At 49.2% G+C, this 19,903-nt stretch overlaps 1 protein-coding gene across 1 annotated transcript; it reads left to right on the top strand.

Annotated features, from left to right (window-relative positions):
• The first annotated feature begins 1,480 nt into the window (after window positions 1–1,480).
• Window positions 1,481–19,192, top strand: LOC114582414 (thialysine N-epsilon-acetyltransferase-like). The gene is made up of 6 exons (XM_028703428.2): window positions 1,481–1,638; window positions 6,710–6,761; window positions 9,100–9,183; window positions 11,566–11,667; window positions 13,259–13,299; window positions 16,349–19,192. Exons 1-6 carry the CDS (start codon window positions 1,537–1,539, stop codon window positions 16,526–16,528), a joined length of 561 nt encoding a protein of 186 aa, XP_028559261.2. The 5' UTR covers window positions 1,481–1,536; the 3' UTR covers window positions 16,529–19,192.
• The last annotated feature ends 711 nt before the right edge of the window (window positions 19,193–19,903 follow it).

The following is a 19,903-nucleotide window of genomic DNA, read 5'->3' as shown; positions in this document are numbered from 1 at the left end:
GTCCCGTAGGTATGGGGGAACTGTGCCCCCGAAGGACCAGGTGCGCAGCCTGGGAATCATTTTGGACTCACAAATCCTTTCTATATATATAGGGTGGCTACATTCTGCATGGACTGGTTGCAGGGCAACATCCGCAAATGGCTTGAGATACCTATGAGGTCCATCAGTGACCATATAGCATATATTCAACACACAAAAACAGTGACCATTTGTTGTTGACAAAGGACAGCTGGACATAGAAAGGGCCCCCATTACCTTCAGTAGCTGAGGGCCTCATCAAACGTAAATCCGGCCCTGGGGACGCATACCCCGAAACATTTTGTGAATCTTTGTACTTTTGTCCATTTACTGTATTTATTTTCCCCAATTTGAACTATAAAATGGTGATTTCCTTGAGTCAAAACGAGAGCACCCCAAAACATTTTTTAAGGGGAAAAAACAGAAAAAGAGAGTATACATGCAGAACTGCAAAAAATGCTAAAGATCTCTTTCAATAAAAAACCAGAGGCCTACCTCCTGGGAATAACAGATTTGGATATTCCACAAAAGAGGAAGGGTATCTTTTTATATGCGACGGCGGCAGCAAGAGTTTTGATCGCAGCAAAATGGAAGAGTAATGAAATCCCCTCTATACAAGATTGGATCCAAAAGCTGACAGAATATGCCGAATTAGATGGTTTATCAGAAAAGATAAAGAATAAATCAAAACAGGAATTTGTTTCTAAATGGGAGGTTTTTAAAGAATATCTGAAAAATAAATATAGTAGTTTAAATTCTGTTGCAGCATTCGAGGAACTTCAGTAATAGTTGCAAGGTAGATAGAAGAAATTAGATTTATTGAGAATAAGTTTAATTATGAAAATGTGTATTGGCAATAAGTAATATGAATTTGAAATATGGAATAGACGGGAAGTTGGGTCTTTAGTGTTAAGACCAATAGATGTTTTATTGTTTGCCAAGAAAATTATGTGTCTATGGTTATTTTTGTAATTTGTGTGTAATTTTGTATTTGTGTTTTTTGTGTGTGTTTTTGTTGTTGTATAAATAAAGATTTTTAAAAAATTAAAAAAGGAAAAAGGAAAAAAGGAAAAAAACAGCACTGGATGCCCCGTTCCTGATCGAAACCGTCGTGAAGTCGAACTCTCCACCCTGATCAAGCGGGTTGGGATGGATGACCCTCCGGTGTCCCTTCCAAGCCTACAATCCTAGGATCCATTCATTGGTTGCCCCCAATCGAACCTCCTCCCAGTGGGGTTGCAATAAAATTCCCACCACGTTTGCAAAGCTCAGCAGGGACCGGTAAGGTTTCAAACTGGATGGGAGACCGCGCTTTGAGAGCAGAGGGTTGGACTGGATGTCCTTTGGGGTTCCCTTCCAATTCCAGGATTCGCTGAGTTCTCTGGCCAGCTCTGTCCCGCCCCGCTCCTCCTCCTCCTCCTCCTCCTCTTCCCACCCTCCCTCTTCCCTGGAGCATCCTGGGAAATGTAGTCCTCCGAGCCTGGAGGAAACTTCCGTATCTCCAGCTGGGGATCTGCCATGGCCGATCAGGCAGCCGTGGACCAAGACCCCGCCGCCCCCGCGGTGTCGATCCGGCCCTCCCGAGCCGAGGACTGCGCGGAGATCATGCGCATGATCCGGGTAGGCCCTTTCCCACGAGCAGGCAGACACGCAGGCAGGCAGGCATTCGACTGGTGCAGCTGCGTCCTGTTGAAGTGCTGCACCTGTTGAATGTCCGCCTAAGCCCCGCCGCTGAGCCCCGGCGCTCGCCCTCCCTGCATCCCCAATAGCAAAAAAAAAAAAAGAGGTTTATTGCTTATTGAGCCTTCATCCTGGTTTGCAGGCAGGGAGGGTGGATAAAAATAAATGTGTTTTAAAAAAAAAACACAACGGATTTTTAAAAACTTAAATCGGATTTTTAAAATAAAAAGCATTTGGAGGAAAAATCTTTCTAAAGATAGCTTTCTGTTTAAGTTGCATTAGAGTCCAAAGGCTATTCATCAGGAAATAGGGTTTGTTTTACGTTTTCTGTGTGTGCTAAAACTCAGGCTAAGTTGTTTGTTTGTTTTTAATTGTTTAACCACATCAGTTAACAAACGTGGATACATATGCTATAATGCTACTGTTTCAGTTAAATAAAATGTTTAAATTGTTATTAAGGAAATGATTGTTTTTCTCCTTCCAATCAAGCACAGCGGGAAAGTTGTCCAAATAGAAACAGTTCACTTGTTAAACCTCACAATAATTTCATCATTCTCTGCCTGGGTGTTTCTTGTAGTAGAACCAAATCAGTAATTTTTGTAAAAACTACTCTGAAAATTTATTATTCCAAAAACTGAGACCTTCATCTGGTTGTAAATATTAAGATTATACCAGCAAGAATGAGTCTTTCTGCAAAAAAATGATGATTTAAATCAAGTCTTACTGAAATCGTGATTTAAATCGATTTGATTTAAATCAAATCCACCCTGCATGCAAGGACTATTATTTAATTCTATTTATCTATTGCATTTATATCCCACCCTTTCCCCCTCTTCCTCCTTTAATCCTCGCAACAGCCTGTCGAGGTAGGTGAGGCCTTAGCTCAGTTGGCAGAGCACGACTCTTCATCTCGAGAGTCGTGGGTTCGAATCCCAAGTCGGTCAGAAAGATTCCTGCATTTCAGGGAGGTGGGCTGGAAGATCCTTGGGGGGGGGGTCGAGACTTCTTTGCGGAGTTCACAGTTAAACTGCAGAACTCCTTGCCACTTGAGGCAGCGATGGCTACCAACTTTGGCAGCTTTAAAAGAGGATTGGTCAAACCCAGTGAGGATGAAGGCTATGGGGTGGCTAAGAGCCATGATGGCTCTGCTTCTGAAGGCCAGTTTTGGGGAGGACTTGTGTTCGAATCCCGCTTGTCGGTTTCACATAACGGGCGTCTGCTTGGTCGCTCCGGGATGCTGGGGAGAAAACTAGCTCAGTCGGTAGAGCGTGAGACTTTGAATCTCAGGGTCGTGGGTTCAGGTCGGGCAATATCTGCCCTCCCTTCCCCACAGGTGGGTGGGATTTGCGGCACCAAGCGAGGCTCACCTGGGCGGGTGCCAACCACCTGCTTGAGCTGGCCTTGACCCGCCCTCGGCCAGGGAGGATAATAGACGGCCGGCCGGGGGTGGACCTAAGGCCAAGCCTCTTTTGCGGTTCTTCCTTCCAGCATCACCCACCCACCCTCCCTCCCTCAAATTAATAATTTCTTGCCTTATTAATTTCATCCTAGGTCAGCGATCTTCAATTTAATAATTCTTTCTTTACGGACTAATATTTTGCGTTCCAGGTCAGCGGGCGCTGCTGCGGTTGTAAGATGGGTGCTGTACAGTGGTGCCCCGCAAGACGAATGCCTCGCAAGACGAAAAACTCGCTAGACGAAAGGGTTTTCCGTTTTTTGAGTCGTTCCGCAAGACGAATTTCCCTATGGGCTTGCTTCACAAGACGAAACGTCTTGCAAGTTCTTGCGAGTTTGTTTCCTTTTTCTTAAAGCCGCTAAGCCGTTAATAGCCGCTAAGCCGCTAATAGCCACTAAGCCGCTAAGCCGTTAATAGCCGCTAAGCCGTTAATAGCCGCTAAGCCGCTAATAGCCGTGCTTCGCAAGACGAAAAAACCGCAAGACGAAGAGACTCGCGGAACGGATTAATTTCGTCTTGCAAGGCACCACTGTATTCAGAACCGGGAAGGAATTTTCCCTGCATTGGCAGGTTTCGCCTTAAATGCATTTTGTCACAACTTTGGCGGTTTGAGGCCTTGGCAAGGTAGCCTTTAGTCTGACATCAAGTTGGGGGGGATGCATTCATGCTCCCTCCCCATGTGGCGGTGCTTGCAGGGCCCGTTAAAGGGCAAAAACCGGGAGTCCCTGGCCCTAGAGCAGCAGCATGTAGGTCAAACTCCGGGGACGAGGTCAGTGGAAGGGCATGCTGTGTAAGTTTGCGCTTTGCAGTCCCCTCTCACTGGACCTCACTGCCTGCCAAGGCCTGTGCCAAGTTCCCCACTTCTGAAGCTCAATAAAGTTGTGGCCAATTTGAACCCATACTCTGGTCTCTTGTCTCATCATTTGGGATAATGAGGTAGGCACCACAGACAGGGTTTAGCGCGTGTGCCCGCAAAATGATTCCTGCCTATTGCAGCGGGGTGGGCTGGATGACCCTCAGGGGTCCCACTTGACTCTACATTTCTAGGATCCAGAACAGGATTTGTTGAGGATATTGAGGAGGAATAAATTGAAACTGCAGGTGAGCTGGTTTGGAGCGGAGTGCGAATTAATTGAAGCCTGGAAGCGGGGCCTGGGGGCGGGATTCGGAAGCGAGGCTTTTAAATCCTTAAATGTAGATTAGCATATGCAAATCCTATGCAGATGTGCGGGCCCAGGATCTATTCCAGCCCTAGCAACAGCCCCCTGCTGTCAGAATAAAAGGGAGCGAAGGCTCATCTTCCTTTGCAAAGTCTAAACTGGGCACACTCTGTAACAGCGCTCACCCTGCCTGACTTCAAAAGGAACCTCCTTGGCTTTGAAAGGCTGAGCCAGGATTTAACCGGAGAGTTTGATGTTGTTTGTTTAGCGCTGGACCACGGCCAGCGATTTCTCTCCTGTGGCTTTTGCATTAGCATAGCAAAGCTCGCCGAAAGATTGTGCAATTGCCAGATATTGCTTTAGACTCTAGGCTATCCTCTCTCTGTGTCATTTGAGATTCTGCAGAGAAACTTGCACTCCGCAGTTTGCAATCCAGAGAGGCTGCTGGATCAGGCCGGAGGGGGCCCGATCCACTCCGGGATCCTGTTCTCATGGTGGCCGACTGTGATAAGAATTTTTAGGTCTTAGATATATATTAAAGGTAAAGGGACCCCTGACCGTTAGGTCCAGTCGGGGCCGACTCTGGGGTTGCGGCGCTCATCTCGCTTTACTGGCCGAGGGAGCCGGCATACAGCTTCTGGGTCATGTGGCCAGCAGGACTAAGCTCCTTCTGGTGAACCAGAGCAGCGCACGGAAACGCCGTTTACCTTCCCGCTGGAGCGGTACCTATTTATCTACTTGCACTTTGACGTGCTTTTGAACTGCTAGGTTGGCAGGAGCAGGGACTGAGCAATGGGAGCTCACCGCGTCGCGGGGATTCAAACCGCCGACCTTCTGATCGGCAAGTCCTAGGCTCTGTGGTTTAACCCACAGCGCCAACCACGTCCGTCTAGATATATATTAAATGTTCATAAATATAACACTGCTATAGGGGACATGGAGGGCGGCCCTGGAGAAGGGATGCAAGTGTGATAGGAATTTTGAGGTCTTAGATATATGTTGAATGTTCATCAATGTACCAACCAAGCATGTACATAGATCAGCACAGGAAGACCGACCTGAAACCGTTTTTGATTCCCAAACTGCCCAAATGTCTTCTCTGCAAGGTCAAAGTGGGAAACCTCCCCATTGTCTCTTTCCTCAGAAATCCTGTCTTAAGGGCACATTTAAGATATGAATAGGGTGTGAGCCTGTGACCTGGCTCAGGAACTAAGTATTTATCATTTCAGAAGACTGGACAGGCTCCCCAGGCAATCCAGTCAAGTAAGCATTGACAGGTAACCTGCCAGACAGGAGGTAAACAATGCACTCAGATTTCTGCTGTAGACCGCCCTTTCTGTGATGTACCGGTATGTATGATGTATGGAGGGGTGGTCTTGAGCTCCAGGGAGGGAATTAAAAATGTCTATATAAGGGCAGGCACACCATCTTTCTGGGTCCTCCTCCTCTCCTGCGTGTGAGGGGAGCACCCTGTTGCAAAAGTTCAATAAAGATCAGGCTTACGAGCTGCTTTGCTTCTCAATATTCTCTGGTTCGCCTCTGTTATTTTTTCCTGCCAATAGGGAACCTACGTAAGGACTTTATATGGGCTCTTGGGTACCCCATAAGGGAAAAGGGGTAGATTTTTGTTTACGACACAACCCGGTTGGAAACCCACAATCGGGATCCGAGAGCAAGAATAACACCCTCCCCTCCTCAAGTGCCGATTTTGGGCAAGATCGCCTCCGTTTGGGCCCAGATTTCCCCCAAAATGGCCACAACCTTGCCTGCGGCAAAGCGCAAGGCAGTGGCAGGAAAGCATTCACCACAACAACAACGTCCCTGCTTCCTTACAGGGAGACCCCTTGAAATCCACGCTGTTTAAGTAAAGGTAAAGGTAAAGGGACCCCTGACCATTAGGTCCAGTCGTGGCCGACTCTGGGGTTGCGGCGCTCATCTCGCTTTACTGGCCGAGGGAGCCGGTGTACAGCTTCCGGGTCATGTGGCCAGCAGGACTAAGCCGCTTCTGGAGAACCAGAGCAGCGCACGGAAACGCCGTTTACCTTCCCGCCGGAGTGGTGCCTATTGATATACTTGCACTTTGACGTGCTTTCGAACTGCTAGGTTGGCAGGAGCAGGGACTGAGCAACAGGAGCTCACCCCTTCGCAGGGATTTGAACCGCCGACCTTCTGATTTCCAGAAGCGGCTTAGTCATGCTGGCCACACGACCCGGAAAAACTGTCTGCGGACAAATATTGGCTCCCTCGGCCAACCCCAGAGTCGGCCACGACTGGACCTAATGGTCAAGGGTCCCTTTACCTTTGCTTTTTATGTGTGGAAATTCAAGGTCTTGGCAAATGAGATGGTGGGGCAGGCATTGTACCCGCGGTTCATGTTCTCTTTCTCCCTTTTCAGGAACTTGCAGAGTTTGAGAAAATGCCTGATCAGGTAGCAAACAGCAGTCAAGGTGAGGCCGACCCCAGGGCGCGAATTCTCGGGGCAAATTTCCTTGGCCAGGTCTACTTGCAGGGGTGTTGTGTTCATGTTTGGGGCACGATGGTTGGGATCAGATCACCGTGGGCTGGTGGTTGAGGGCACCAGGTGTGGGAGAGGGGCTGCATTTCCCGCCCCAACCTGGCCACAGTGATCCGCGCTTGACTACTGTAATTCGCTCTACGCAGGGCTGCCCTTGAAGCTGACCCAGAAACTCCAGCGGGTGCAGAATGCTGCGGCGAGGCTCCTCACGGGGTCTCTGCCATGGGAGCATAGTCACCCAGTGCTTTACCAGTTGCACTGGCTCCCGGTGGAGTACAGGGTCAGGTTCAAGGTGCTGGTCTTGACCTTTAAAGCCCTTTGTGGCTTAGGGCCCTCGTATCTATGGGGCGGCCTCTCCTGGTCTGCCCCACGGAGGACCTTAAGGTCCATGAATAACCATAGTTTAGAAGTCCCGGGCCCTAAGGAAGTCAGACTATCCTCCACCAGGGCCAGGGCCTTCTCAGTGGTGGCTCCGACCTGGTGGAATGCTCTGTCCCAGGAGACCAGGGCCCTGCAGGATTTAACCGCCTTCCGCCGGGCCTGTAAGACAGAGCTATTCCGCCTAGCCTTTAATTTGAATTCAGCCTGATCTTTTATTCCCCTTCCTTCCCTCCCCCTCCCCTTTTATGAAGATTACCCGCTCTGAGACCCCACAGCTAAATCTCCCCTGGTCTCATCGCTGGCCCAAGTAGGACCAATTCAGCCAGCTAGCCCTGGGAATTATCTAATTGATTTTTGAATTTTGAATGTTTTTGTCATTCATGTTTTTATACTGTATTTTATGCTGTTTTAATAAATTAAGTGTTTTAAATTTGTTGTTAGCCACCCTGAGCCTGGTTTTTCAACCGGGAAGGGCGGGGTATAAATAAATAAAAATATTATTATTATGCCCTGCGGCATCCAGGAGCATAGAATCACAGAAGCGTCCAGTTGAAAGGGACCCCTAGAGGCCATGTAGCTCAACCCCCGCAGAATGCAGGAATCACAACTCAAGCATCCCCGACAGAGGGCCATCCGGCCTCTGCGTGAAAACCTCCACCTTCCAGGGGGGTCGCTTCCACTGTTGAAAGGTGGTGGACAATCGCACTTTGCAAAAGGAGAAGAGAATTGGTCTCAGCCCGCAAAGGGCTTGCAAAACAGAAAATCAACGCAGGAGAGGCCGCAAAGGAATGGAAGTCAGGAGATGGCTCCCGAAGGAATGAGCTGGCCTGGCCAACTCACAAAGCAATTTCCCCCCAGAAAAAGACTTGTGGGGGCTTTGAGGTTGAATCCTGACAAGACAGAAGTACTGTTTTTGGGGGACAGGAGGCAGGCAGGTGTGGAGGACTCCCTGGTCCTGAATGGGGCAACTGTGCCCCTGAAGGACCAGGTGCGCAGCCTGGGAGTCATTCTGGACTCAGCGCTGTCCATAGAGGTGCAGGTTAATTCTGTGTCCAGGGCAGCTGTCTACCAGCTCTACCTGGTATGCAGGATGAGACCCTCCCTGCCCGCAGACTGTCTGGCCAGAGTGGTGCATGTTCTGGTTATCTCCCACTTGGACTACTGCCATGCGCTCTACGTGGGGCTACCTTTGAAGGTGACCCGGAAACTGCAATTAATCCAGAATGCGGCAGCTAGACTGGTGACTGGGGGCGGCCGCCGAGACCATATAACACCGGTCCTGAAAGACCTACACTGGCTCACAGTACGTTTCCAGGCACAATTCAAAGTGTTGGTGCTGACCTTGAAAGCCCTAAACGGCCTCAAAGGCCCAGTATACCTGAAGGAGCATCTCCACCCCCATCATTCAGCCCGGACACGGAGGTCCAGCTCCGAGGGCCTTCTGGCAGTTCCCTCCCCGCGAGAAGCCAAGTTGCAGGGAACCAGGCAGAGGGCCTTCTCGGTAGTGGCGCCCGCCCTGTGGAACGCCCTCCCACCAGATATCAAAGAGAAAAATAACTACCAGACTTTTAGAAGACATCTGAAGGCAGCCCTGTTTAGGGAAGCTTTTAATGTTTAATAGGTTATTGTATTTTAGTGTTTTGTTGGAAGCCGCGCTTAGTGTTTTGGGGAAACCCAGCCAGATGGGTGGGGTATAAATAACAAATTATTATTATTGTTGTTGTTGTTGTTATCCTTTTTTTCCAGAGCTCACGTGAACTTAAAAGCACAAAGGTTTGGGGTTTATATATCTGGTCGTATTGCAGTGATTCCTGGGTCCTGCTGACCCCAGTTTTTTTCCACCCCCTTTCTCTCGCTATCTCTTTGATAACTCGCGTCCTTCTTTCCAGGACTTTATGAAGACGGCTTCTGCCAGGACCCCTTCTATAAATGTGTGGTGGCCGAGGTCCCCCCGAAACATCAGAGCAAAGACGGTAAGCGAGCTTCCTGCCCCAAAATCCCATCTTCCAACATGGCGAAGATGCAATCCTTTCCTCTCTGCCGCAATGGGGAGGTTCCCCTTCTCTCTCCCAATTAACCTCCGTCTCCGGGGCTCAGCGATGGGAGGAAAAGCAGAGGGAAGGATCGCCCAGTTTTGCCCCAGAGACGTTCTGCTTTGGTCAGAGCCCATCTGGCGTTCTGGGCACCCCAGTTTAAGGAGGATATTGACAAGCTATAGGGCGGCTGAGAGGATCAAGGGGTTTGGCCATATGAGGAGCGGTCGAAGGAGTTGGGAAGGGAGAAGAGGGGACTGAGAGGTGATAGCCACCTTCAAAAATAATAGATTGGCAAATTAAATTACAGGAATTGGTATTTGAGATGGCTCGATGGACGAGCAAACTCAGAGGAAACTCAAAGCAAAAATTTGTGGGAAAATGGGATGGTTATAGAAGATATGTCCAAAAATACAATAGCAGTTTTGACTCCATGCTAGCGTTCAGGTGACAAAGGAAGTAAAAGAAGTGGACAACAATTAAGGATTTATTATATTTTCTGAATGCATTGGGAAATCTCTATAGAAAGGTTTGTTGTTTTGTTTACGCTCAGTTGTAAGATAAAATGTATGCGAAGGGACTTGACAGGAAGTCAAAACTGAAGAAACGATTTTGTGAGATAAAAGGTGGGAAAATATTTATTTTCATTATTATCATTATTTTGTGTGTGTGTGTTTGTGCGGGTGTGTGTTTTGCATGGAATATTTGGGAGGAAATAACAAATAGCAAACAAAATATTGATGTATGTAATTTTTATTTCTCAATTATATTTTGCGGTAGTATGGTTCTGGCAGTTTTCTCCCCGCGAGAAGCCAAGTTGCAGGGAACCAGGCACAGGGCCTTCTTAGTGGTGGCGCCCTCCCTGTGGAACGCCCTCCCAGCAGATGTCAAGGAAATAAACAACTATCTGACTTTTAGAAGACATCTGAAGGCAGCCCTGTTTAGGGAAGTTTTTAATGTTTAATTGGTTATTGTATTTTAATATTCTGTTGGAAGCTGCCCAGAGTGGCTGGGGAAACCCAGCCAGATGGGCGGGGTATACTGTAAATAATAAATGATGATGATGATGATGATCAATTAGATTTATAGACCTCCCTTCATCACAAGATCTCAGGGCGGTTCACAGGATAAAATACAAGGTAAATAGTTAAAATAACACACACACCCCGGCAGACACATTTAGAAGGCCGTAGAATATTGACCAACCATTAATCTGCTATTGAAACTGTGTTTAACTGAATGCAACAAGGGTTTGCCCCCTCCTTCCCTGTATCAAAAATTGCAAATCCCTTTGGACAGGGCCTTATATTTTGGTTGTTTCCCTGCAAATGTCTACAAAACTCTCTATATGGATGGATTTCCCCCCTAAATTGACTTTTGAATCCTGAATTTATTGTTATTCACGTTTTATACTGTATTTTATGCTGTTTTTTGTTGCATCAGTTAAGTGTTTTAAATTTGTTGCTAGCCACCCTGAGCCCGGTATTCTGAACCGGGAAGGGCGGGGTATAAATAAAAAAATATTATTATTATTATTATTATTATTATTATTATTATTATTATTAACAACCCTTGGGGTGCATTGCAACTTTCTGATTCTATGATTTGCAATCCAGGGGGAATTTCAGAACCACTTACCCAGGTTCTCTTTTTTTAAAATTTTAAATAATATTTATTAATTTTTCAACAGTTTAAACACAACACTACAGAAAACCAAAAAAAACACACAATACAATACAATACAATACAATACAATACAATAGACACTACAAAACACTGACACAAACAATTAACAAAACAAAACAAAAACCATTCAAAACACAATCCAATTTCAATATCTTATCTTTCATTCACTTGTTTCCACGACTTCCTCACACCTCCCTTTTTGTCTTCCACTTCTATTAATTGTTTCAGCAATTCCTCTCCATCTTCCTCTGTTTTCTATCCTATAATTATCTTAACACATTCTAACCTTATTTTTCCCTTTAATACTCTATCAATCTATCTATACTTAACTCCTTATAACATTTCTACTAAAGCCATGTAACTTCATTCCAACATTTTTCTAACATTCATTAATTTTACAGTATTTCTGTACACTTACCCAGGTTCTCATCCCACGGGGAGCGGCCCACAATCTCTAGGGCAGCCCCCCAATATATTTTCTGCCCCCAAGCAACTGCCTGGAGGAAAAGGCTGCGTTTGAATCGCCCGGGTCCTGTTTATGGTCGGCTGCTAACCTGATCCAGAAGAGCCCTGGACTGATTTTAGAAAAGCAGGTTGTGATCTCTTGTTGTCGTTCTTTCGTTTTTCCCGCTGCAGGCCACACCGTCGTGGGGTTCGGCCTGTATTTTTTCACGTACAGCACCTGGAAAGGCAGAAACATCTACATGGAAGACCTCTACGTCATGCCAGAGTTTCGTGGTACGGAAATGCGGAAGGGAAGAAGCTGACTCCAGGCTCTTAATCTCCGGGTTGCGGGTTCGAGTCCTGCGTTGGGCAAAGATTTCCACAGCGCAGGGGGTTGGTCTGGATGACCGGTGGGGTCCCTTGCAACTCGACAATTTGGTGGATTCTATGAACAGCCAGGAACTACAGTGGTACCTCAGGTTACATACGCTTCAGGTTACATATGCTTCAGGTTATAGACTCTGCTAACCCAGAAATAGTGCTTCAGGTTAAGAACTTTGCTTTAGGATGAGCAGCGGGAGGCCCCATTAGCTAAAGTGGTGCTTCAGGTTAAGAACAGTTTCAGGTTAAGAACGGACCTCCGGAACAAATTAAGTACTTAACCCGTGGTACCACTGTATAATTAAGAAAATGTGTGTGTGAGATAGAGAGAGAGAAAGAGAGAGAGTGTATTGGACCTTCAAAGCAACTTGGCGCCCTCCACTTTCATTGCGCTACAACTCCCAAAACTCCCTGCGAGAAGCCAAGTTACAGGGAACCAGGCGGAGGGTCTTCTCAGTAGTGGCCCCCGCCCTGTGGAACTCCCTCCCACCAGATGTCAAAGAGAACAACAACTACCAGACTTTTAGAAGACATCTGAAGGCAGCCCTGTTCAGGGAAGCTTTTAATGTTTAATAGATTATTGTATGTTAATATTCTGTTGGAAGCCGCCCAGAGTGGCTGGGGAAACCCAGCCAGATAGGCGGTGTATAAATAATAATACATTACAGTGGTACCTCAGGTTAAGTACTTAATTCGTTCCAGAGGTCCGTTCTTAACCCGAAACTGTTCTTAACCTGAAGCACCACTTTAGTTAATGTGGCCTCCCGCTACCGCCGGAGCACGATTTCTGTTCTCATCCTGAAGCAAAATTCTTAACTTGAAGCACTATTTCTGGGTTAGCGGAGTCTGTAACCTTAAGTGTATGTAACCTGAAGTGTATTTAACCCGAGGTACCACTGTATTATTATTAGGGACCCCTGACCGTTAGGTCCAGTCGTGGCCGACTCTGGGGTTGTGGCGCTCATCTCGCTTTACTGGCCGAGGGAGCAGGCGTATAACTTCCGGGTCATGTGGCCAGCAGGACTAAGCCGCTTCTGGCAAACCAGAGCAGCGCATGGAAACGCCGTTTACCTTCCCGCCGGAGTGGTACCTATTTATCTACTTGCACTTGGACGTGCTTTCGAACTGCTAGGTTGGCAGGAGCAGGGACCGAACAACGGGAGCTCACCCCATTGCGGGGATTCGAACCGCCGACCTTCTAATCGGCAAGTCCTAGGCTCTGTGGTTTAACCCACAGCGCCACCCACATCCCATATATTATTATTATTATTAATAATATATGTGGAAGGAGTCCGGTTGCTTTGAAAACAAAGGTAAAATTTGGAGGGAGTGACCTAGACCAGATGAGGGTGGGACGTGTTCTGGGACGTGGTAGTGGAAGCCAGGATGCTGTGGCAGAGAGTTCCCAAGGCGTAAATACCGGGGGGGGGGGGGTATTTCCTTCCTTTGAAGAACCCAGAAGTCCTGTCTTCCTTCTGAGCTTTTCGTCTTCCTTCTGTTGCAGGGAGAGGCGTTGGGAAGAAGCTGATGAGCGCCATTGCCAAGGTAAGAGCTGCCCCTACACAGAAATGGAACGTTCTGCATGCCAGGCAACTGCTCTGCTACGTCCCTTTCCCCTACAAATAGGAACATTAGAAGCTGCCTCATAGCGAGTCGTGCCTCTGGGGTCCACCTAGCTGCATATTAACTGCTTGGGCTGGCAGCAACAACTCTCCATGTGTAAGGTAAAGGTCAAGGGACCCCTGACCCTTAGGTCCAGTCGTGGCTGACTCTGGGGTTGCGACGCTCATCTCGCTTTATTGGCCAAGGGAGCCGGTGTACAGCAGCTTCCGGGTCATGTGGCCAGCAGGACTAAGCCGCTTCTGGCAAAGCAAAGCAGCGCACGGAAACGCCGTTTACCTTCCCGCCAGAGTGGTACCTATTTATCTACTTGCACTGGTGTGCTTTCGAACTGCTAGGTTGGCAGGAGCAGGGACTGAGCAACGGGAGCTCACCCCGTCACGGGGATTCGAACCGCCAACCTTTTGATCGGCAAGTCCTAGGCTCTGTGGTCTAACCCACAGCGCCACCCGCGTCAGGCAGGTGTAATAATAACAATTATTATTATTATTATTATTATTATTATTATTATTATTATTATTATTATGCCTCACCCATCTGGCTGGGTTTCCCTAGCCACTCTAGGCGGCTCCCAACAGAATTAATGATAATAATAATGAAAAAGTGATAAAACACCAAATATTAAAAGATTCCTTAAACAGGGCTGCCTTCAGATGTCTTCTAAAAGTCAGGTAGTTGTTTACAGTGGTACCCCGCAAGACGAATGCCTCGCAAGACGGAAAACCCGCAAGACGAAAGGGTTTTCTGTTTTGGAGGCACTTCGCAAGACGAATTTCCCTATGGGATTGCATCGCAAGACGAAAGCCCATAGGGAAATGCTGGCGGTCGGGAGCAAAGACTTTCGCCCACAGCCGGCCTTCAGAAGAGGACCTCTTCTGAAGGCCGGCGGGGGGCAAAAGTCTTTGCTCCCCCCCGCCTGCCTTCCCCCCGCCTGCCCCGGGCGATCTTAAAATGCTGGCGGGCGGGAGCGAAGCGTTCGCTGCCGACCCCCAGCATTTTAAAATCTCCAAGGGACAGCAGAGAAGTCTCTGTCCCGAGGAGATTTTAAAATGCTGGGGGTCGGGAGGGAAGCGCTGCCGACCCCCAGCATTTTAAAATCTCCCCGTGTCCCGGGAAGGTTTTAAAATGCTGGGGGTCGGGAGCGAAGTGCTGCCGACCCCCAGCATTTTTAAATCTCCCCGGGACACGGGGAGATTTTAAAATGCTGGGGTCGGCAGCGCTTCGCTCCCGACCCCCAGCATTTTAAAACGCTGTTCCGAAGGGGGGGGGCGGGATCACCTGCCCCAGCCGCCCCACTTCGGAACGCTGTTCCGAAGCGGGGAGGGGGGGCGGGAAGACCTGCCCCAGCCGCCCCACTTCGGAACGCTGTTCCGAAGCGGGGAGGGGGGGCGGGAAGACCTGCCCCAGCCGCCCCACTTCGGAACGCTGTTCCGAAGCGGGGAGGGGGGGGCGGGATCACCTGCCCCAGCCGCCCCACTTCGGAACGCTGTTCCGAAGCGGGGAGGGGGGGCGGGAAGACCTGCCCCAGCCGCCCCACTTCGGAACGCTGTTCCGAAGCGGGGAGGGGGGGCGGGAAGACCTGCCCCAGCCGCCCCACTTCGGAACGCTGTTCCGAAGCGGGGAGTGGGGGCGGGGACACCTGCCCCAGCCGCCCCACTTCGGAACGCTGTTCCGAAGCGGGGAGGGGGGGCGGGATCACCTGCCCCAGCCGCCCCACTTCGGAACGCTGTTCCGAAGCGGGGGGGGGGCGGGGACACCTGCCCCAGCCGCCCCACTTCGGAACGCTGTTCCGAAGCGGGGAGGGGGGGCGGGATCACCTGCCCCAGCCGCCCCACTTCGGAACGCTGTTCCGAAGCGGGGAGGGGGGGCGGGAACACCTTCTGAAGGCGGGCAGGGGGCGAAAGTCTTTGTCCCCCCTGCCTGCCTTCCCAGGGGCTCTTAAATCGCCCCGGACAGCGGAGAAGTCCTCCGCTGTCCGGGGCGATTTTAAAATGCCGCCCGCCAGCATTTTAAGATCGCCCCGGACAGCGGAGAAGTCCTCCGCTGTCCCAGGGTTTTTTAAAATGCTGGGGGTGGGAAGAAAAGCCCTTGTCCCCCCCCCCAGCCTTCAGAAGAGGTCCGGGGACAGACTGTCCCCGGACCTGGTCTGAAGGCGGTTTCCCTAGGAACGCATTAATTGATTTTCAATGCATTCCTATGGGAAACCGTGCATCGCAAGACGAAAAAACCGCAAGACGAAGAGACTTGCGGAACGAATTAATTTCGTCTTGCGAGGCACCACTGTATTTCCTTGACATCTGAAGGGAGGGTGTTCCACAGGGTGGGTGCCACCACCGAGAAGGTCCTCTGCCTGGTTCCCTGTAACCTCACTTCTCGCAGTGAGGGAACCGCCAGAAGGCCCTCGGAGCTGGACCTCAGTGTCCGGGCTGAACGATGGGGGTGGAGACGCTCCTTCAGGTATCCTGGGCCTTTGGGGCCGTTTAGGGCTTTCAATGTCAGCACCGACACTTTGAATTGTGCTCGGAAACGTACTGGGAGCCAATGTGGGTCTTTCGGAACCAGTGTTATGTGGTCTCGGCAGCCGCTCCCAGTCACCAGTCTAGCTGCCGCATTCTGGATTAATTGCAGTTTCCGAGTCACCTTCCAAGACAGCCCCACATAAAGCGCATTGCAGTAGTCCAAGCGAGAGATAACCAGAGCATGCACCACTCTGGTCAGACAGTCCGCGGACAGGAAGGGTCTCATCCTGCGTACCAGATGGAGCTGGTAGACAGCTGCCCTGGACACAGAACTGACCTGCGCCTCCATGGACAGCGGTGAGTCCAGAATGACTCCCAGGCTGCACACCTGGTCCTTCAGGGGCACAGTTGCCCCAGCGCTACCCAAAGATCCCGAAGGTTGAACCCACGACCTTCTACATGCCAAGCAGATGTCCTCCCTGCTGAGCTAAGGTCTTTCTTCTTCTCCTCTGCAGATCGGCCTGGAGAAAGGATGCACCCAGATGAAGTTCTCCGCTCTGGACTGGAACCAAAAGGCCATCGACTTATACCTTGGCAACGGCGCCGTGGACCTGACTGCCACTGAGGGCTGGCACGTCTTCCGCTTCGAAGAAGACGCCATGCGGAAGCTGGCAAAGGGGGCAGCCAGCAAATGAGGCACGGGCAGAGATTTCAGAACAGCAGGACTGTCATCCCTCGGAGAACCCAGGAATCCGGGTTCCTTTATTCACTCTGGACAGAGTGGTTGGGCGGGGGTCTAGCAGTAGCAGGGCTGCCGCTTCGCAGATTTGCAAAATGGTGGGGCTGGAAGGGCACCACCAAAGGTCATCTATCTCAACCCCCTTGCGATGCGGGAATTGCACTCAAAGAATCCCTGACACCCAGCCTCTGCTTTGAAACCTCCAGGAAAGGATAGTCCAGCACCTTCTAGGAGTACCTCTGTTGAATGACTCTCACCACCAGAATCTGCTTAGCCCGAATCTCCTTTCTTGCAAACTGAAGCCATGGGTTCGAGTCCTACCCTCCGGAGCAGGAGAAAACAAGCTTGCATCTTGTGATAGCCCTCCATGTGATAGCCCTGAAGAAATATCTTGAGGGCTATCACATGGAGGAGAGATGCAAGCTCTCCTGCTCCGGAGGGTAGGACTCGAACCCATGGCTTCACTCTCAGTCCTCTCTTCTCCAGGCTAAATACCCCCAGCTCCTTCAACTGTTCCTCAAACGCAGGCTCCCACAAGTTCGGCCCTCCAGATGTTTTTGGCCTACAACTCCCATGATCCCTAGCTAGCAGGACCAGCGGTCAGGGATGCTGGGAATCGTAGTCTCCAAACATCTGGAGGGCCGAGGTCGAGGAAGCCTGCTCATAATGTAGCCTTCTTAGACTTTACCGACTGGTGGGGTCTGTGTTGCTCCCGGCAGGGAGAAAGGAAGTCAAATGACACCGAGGTTGATTCAGAGAAAGAGTTTATTCTGCTCTCCGAATAGCAGAAGGCACTTGCGTGGTCAGTCCACAGCAAGTCCAAAGTAATGAGAGATTTCATGCAGTATATATATCCTCCAGGCACCCTCTCCCCCCTTCACCAGGAATCCAGCCACGTCAGCTTATACACGCAGGTTGACATCACATATGTTCCTGCTCCTTACTCTTAACCATAAAAGGGTTTTCCTCTTCCTGTACTTTTGACCATAAAAGGGTGTTCCTATTCCTGTTCCTATACTCTTATCTTGGAGCAAGAGGTCACCAACTCCTGGTGCCGTTCCCGGACTAAGTCTGTGCGTCAGAGTGTGGCCTTAATGTAAGATAAGATAGAGTGCCATCCCTGCTCCACTGGAACAGCCAAGGCCATCCATTGCCGTCACGGACTGATAAAGGAGAGGGCTTTGAGCACTTGCTTATACAGCTGGCTTTCTGTTTATACATTGACTCACGAGCTCAAGTTCATGCATTTTAGAAATGCTCCCTTGCAGGGGGGGGGGGGGGGATGTGGATTTTGGGTCCCGTTTCAGACTGACTGTACAGTCAGGTTTTTAGATTTGGGAAACCCATTCCTTCATTAAGGCTTGGTTTCCAGACCCTTGGTCATCGTGGTTGCCCTCCTCTGCACACGTTCCAACTTGCCAACATCCTTCTTAAATTGTGATGCCCAGAATTGGACACAGTATTCCATGTGTGGCCTGACTAAGTCAGAATAGAGTGGTACTATTACTTCCCTTGATCTGGACACTATACTTCTGTTGATGCAGCCTAGAACAGCATTAGGTCTTGTTTTTTTCCCTTTTTTTCTTTTTCTTTTTGCTGCTGCATCACACTGTTGACTCACGTTAAGCTTGTGGTCCACCAAGACCCCTAGATCCTTTTCACATGTACTGCTAGTAAGCCAGGTGTCCCCAATCCTATACAGTGGTACCTCGCAAGACGAATGCCTCGCAAGATGAAAAACTCGCTAGACGAAAGGGTTTTTGGTTTTTTGAGCTGCTTCGCAAGACGATTTCCCCTATGGGCTTGCTTCGCAAGACGGAAACGTCTTGCAAGTTTGTTTCCTTTTTCTTAACACCGTTAATACAGTTGCGACTTGACTTCGAGGAGCAACTCATAGCACGCGGTGTGGTAGCCTTTTTTGAGGTTTTTGAAGACTTTGGTGATTTTTGAAGCTTTTCCCGACACCGTGCTTCGCAAGACGAAAAAAATCGCAAGGCGACAAAACTCGCGGAACGAATTAATTTCGTCTTGCGAGGCACCACTGTATTTTGCTTCTGGTTTTTCCTGCCTAAGTGCAGAATCTTGCATTTGTCCTGACCGAAACACAATAAATGTCCTTGCTTTTGGGGTTGCCTCCTTTTTAACTCCCTGCTTTCCTCCACACCGGCCCCAGCCTTCACTGCATCAAATAAATAAATATACGTACAGGTTTGCAACATTTCGCCTTTCCCCTTCTTGCAGTACGCCAAAGGTTTTTAGGATGCCGTTGTCTTCACAGTAATAATACCGGTCATCGTGGTAAGATTGGGCCAAGCCCCAGACCCCTATCCTGTTCACGCAGGGTCATACCATTTTAAACAGTTTTCACCCGCAAAGAGTCCTGGGAAACGTAGTTTGGTCACTGGGGCTGAGTGTGGTGAGGAGAGTCGTATTTCCCCCCATGGAACTACAATTCCCAGAGTCCCCCGGGAAGCGGCATTGAACTGGCATGGCTTCCCCCCCAAGGAATTCTGGGAGTATCAGGATTTTAGAGATGCTGAGGTGGGGCATGGTCCCAAAAAAGGTTGGTCTAATCTATGCTGTGACTGCACTGCCTGATTGTAAAAACAAACAAACAAACTCAAAGCTCTTTACCAAAACAATAAAATTATCGTGAAAGAAAACCGTTTTAAACATTCCCAAAATAATTAAGAATAAGAATATAACTCTTAGCTGCAAAACAACTACGGTGGTACCGTGGTTCTCAAACTTAATCCGTTCTGGAAGTCCGTTCCAAAACCAAAACGTTCCAAAACTGAGGCGCGCTTTCCCATAGAAAGCTATGCAAAACGGATTAATCCGCTCCAGACTTCTAAAAACAACCCCTATTTAACGAGACCATTGATGCATAAAATGAAAGAAATACACAATGTACTGCAGTCACACAGTCAATCAGTCGGTAGCTGAACTGGGTTCCACACAGTCACAAAAGAAAAAAGAGCCGCAAAAACACAAACGCAAAATAAATAGCAAAAACAGACGGACCTCAGCGTAACACTCAAAACAAGCATAACACTCAAAACGGAGTATGTTCGGCTTCCAAAAAAGGTTCGCAAACTGGAACACGTACTTCCAGGTCTGCAGTGTTGGGGTTCCAAGTTGTTTGAGAACCAAGGTACCACTGTACTTCAAAGTCATGTTTTTATACTACAGTGGTGCCCCGCAAGACAAATGCCTCGCAAGACGAAATGTTCACTAGACGAAAGGGTTGTCCGTTTTTTGAGTTGTTCCGCAAGACGAATTTCCCTATGGGCTTGCTTCGCAAGACGAAACGTCTTGCGAGTTCTTGCGA

Source organism: Podarcis muralis, chromosome 13 (genome assembly GCF_964188315.1).
Source record: "Podarcis muralis chromosome 13, rPodMur119.hap1.1, whole genome shotgun sequence".
NCBI lineage: Eukaryota > Metazoa > Chordata > Lepidosauria > Squamata > Lacertidae > Podarcis > Podarcis muralis.
Note: the sequence above shows the minus strand (reverse complement) of the source record. Positions and strands in the feature narration are given on the sequence as shown.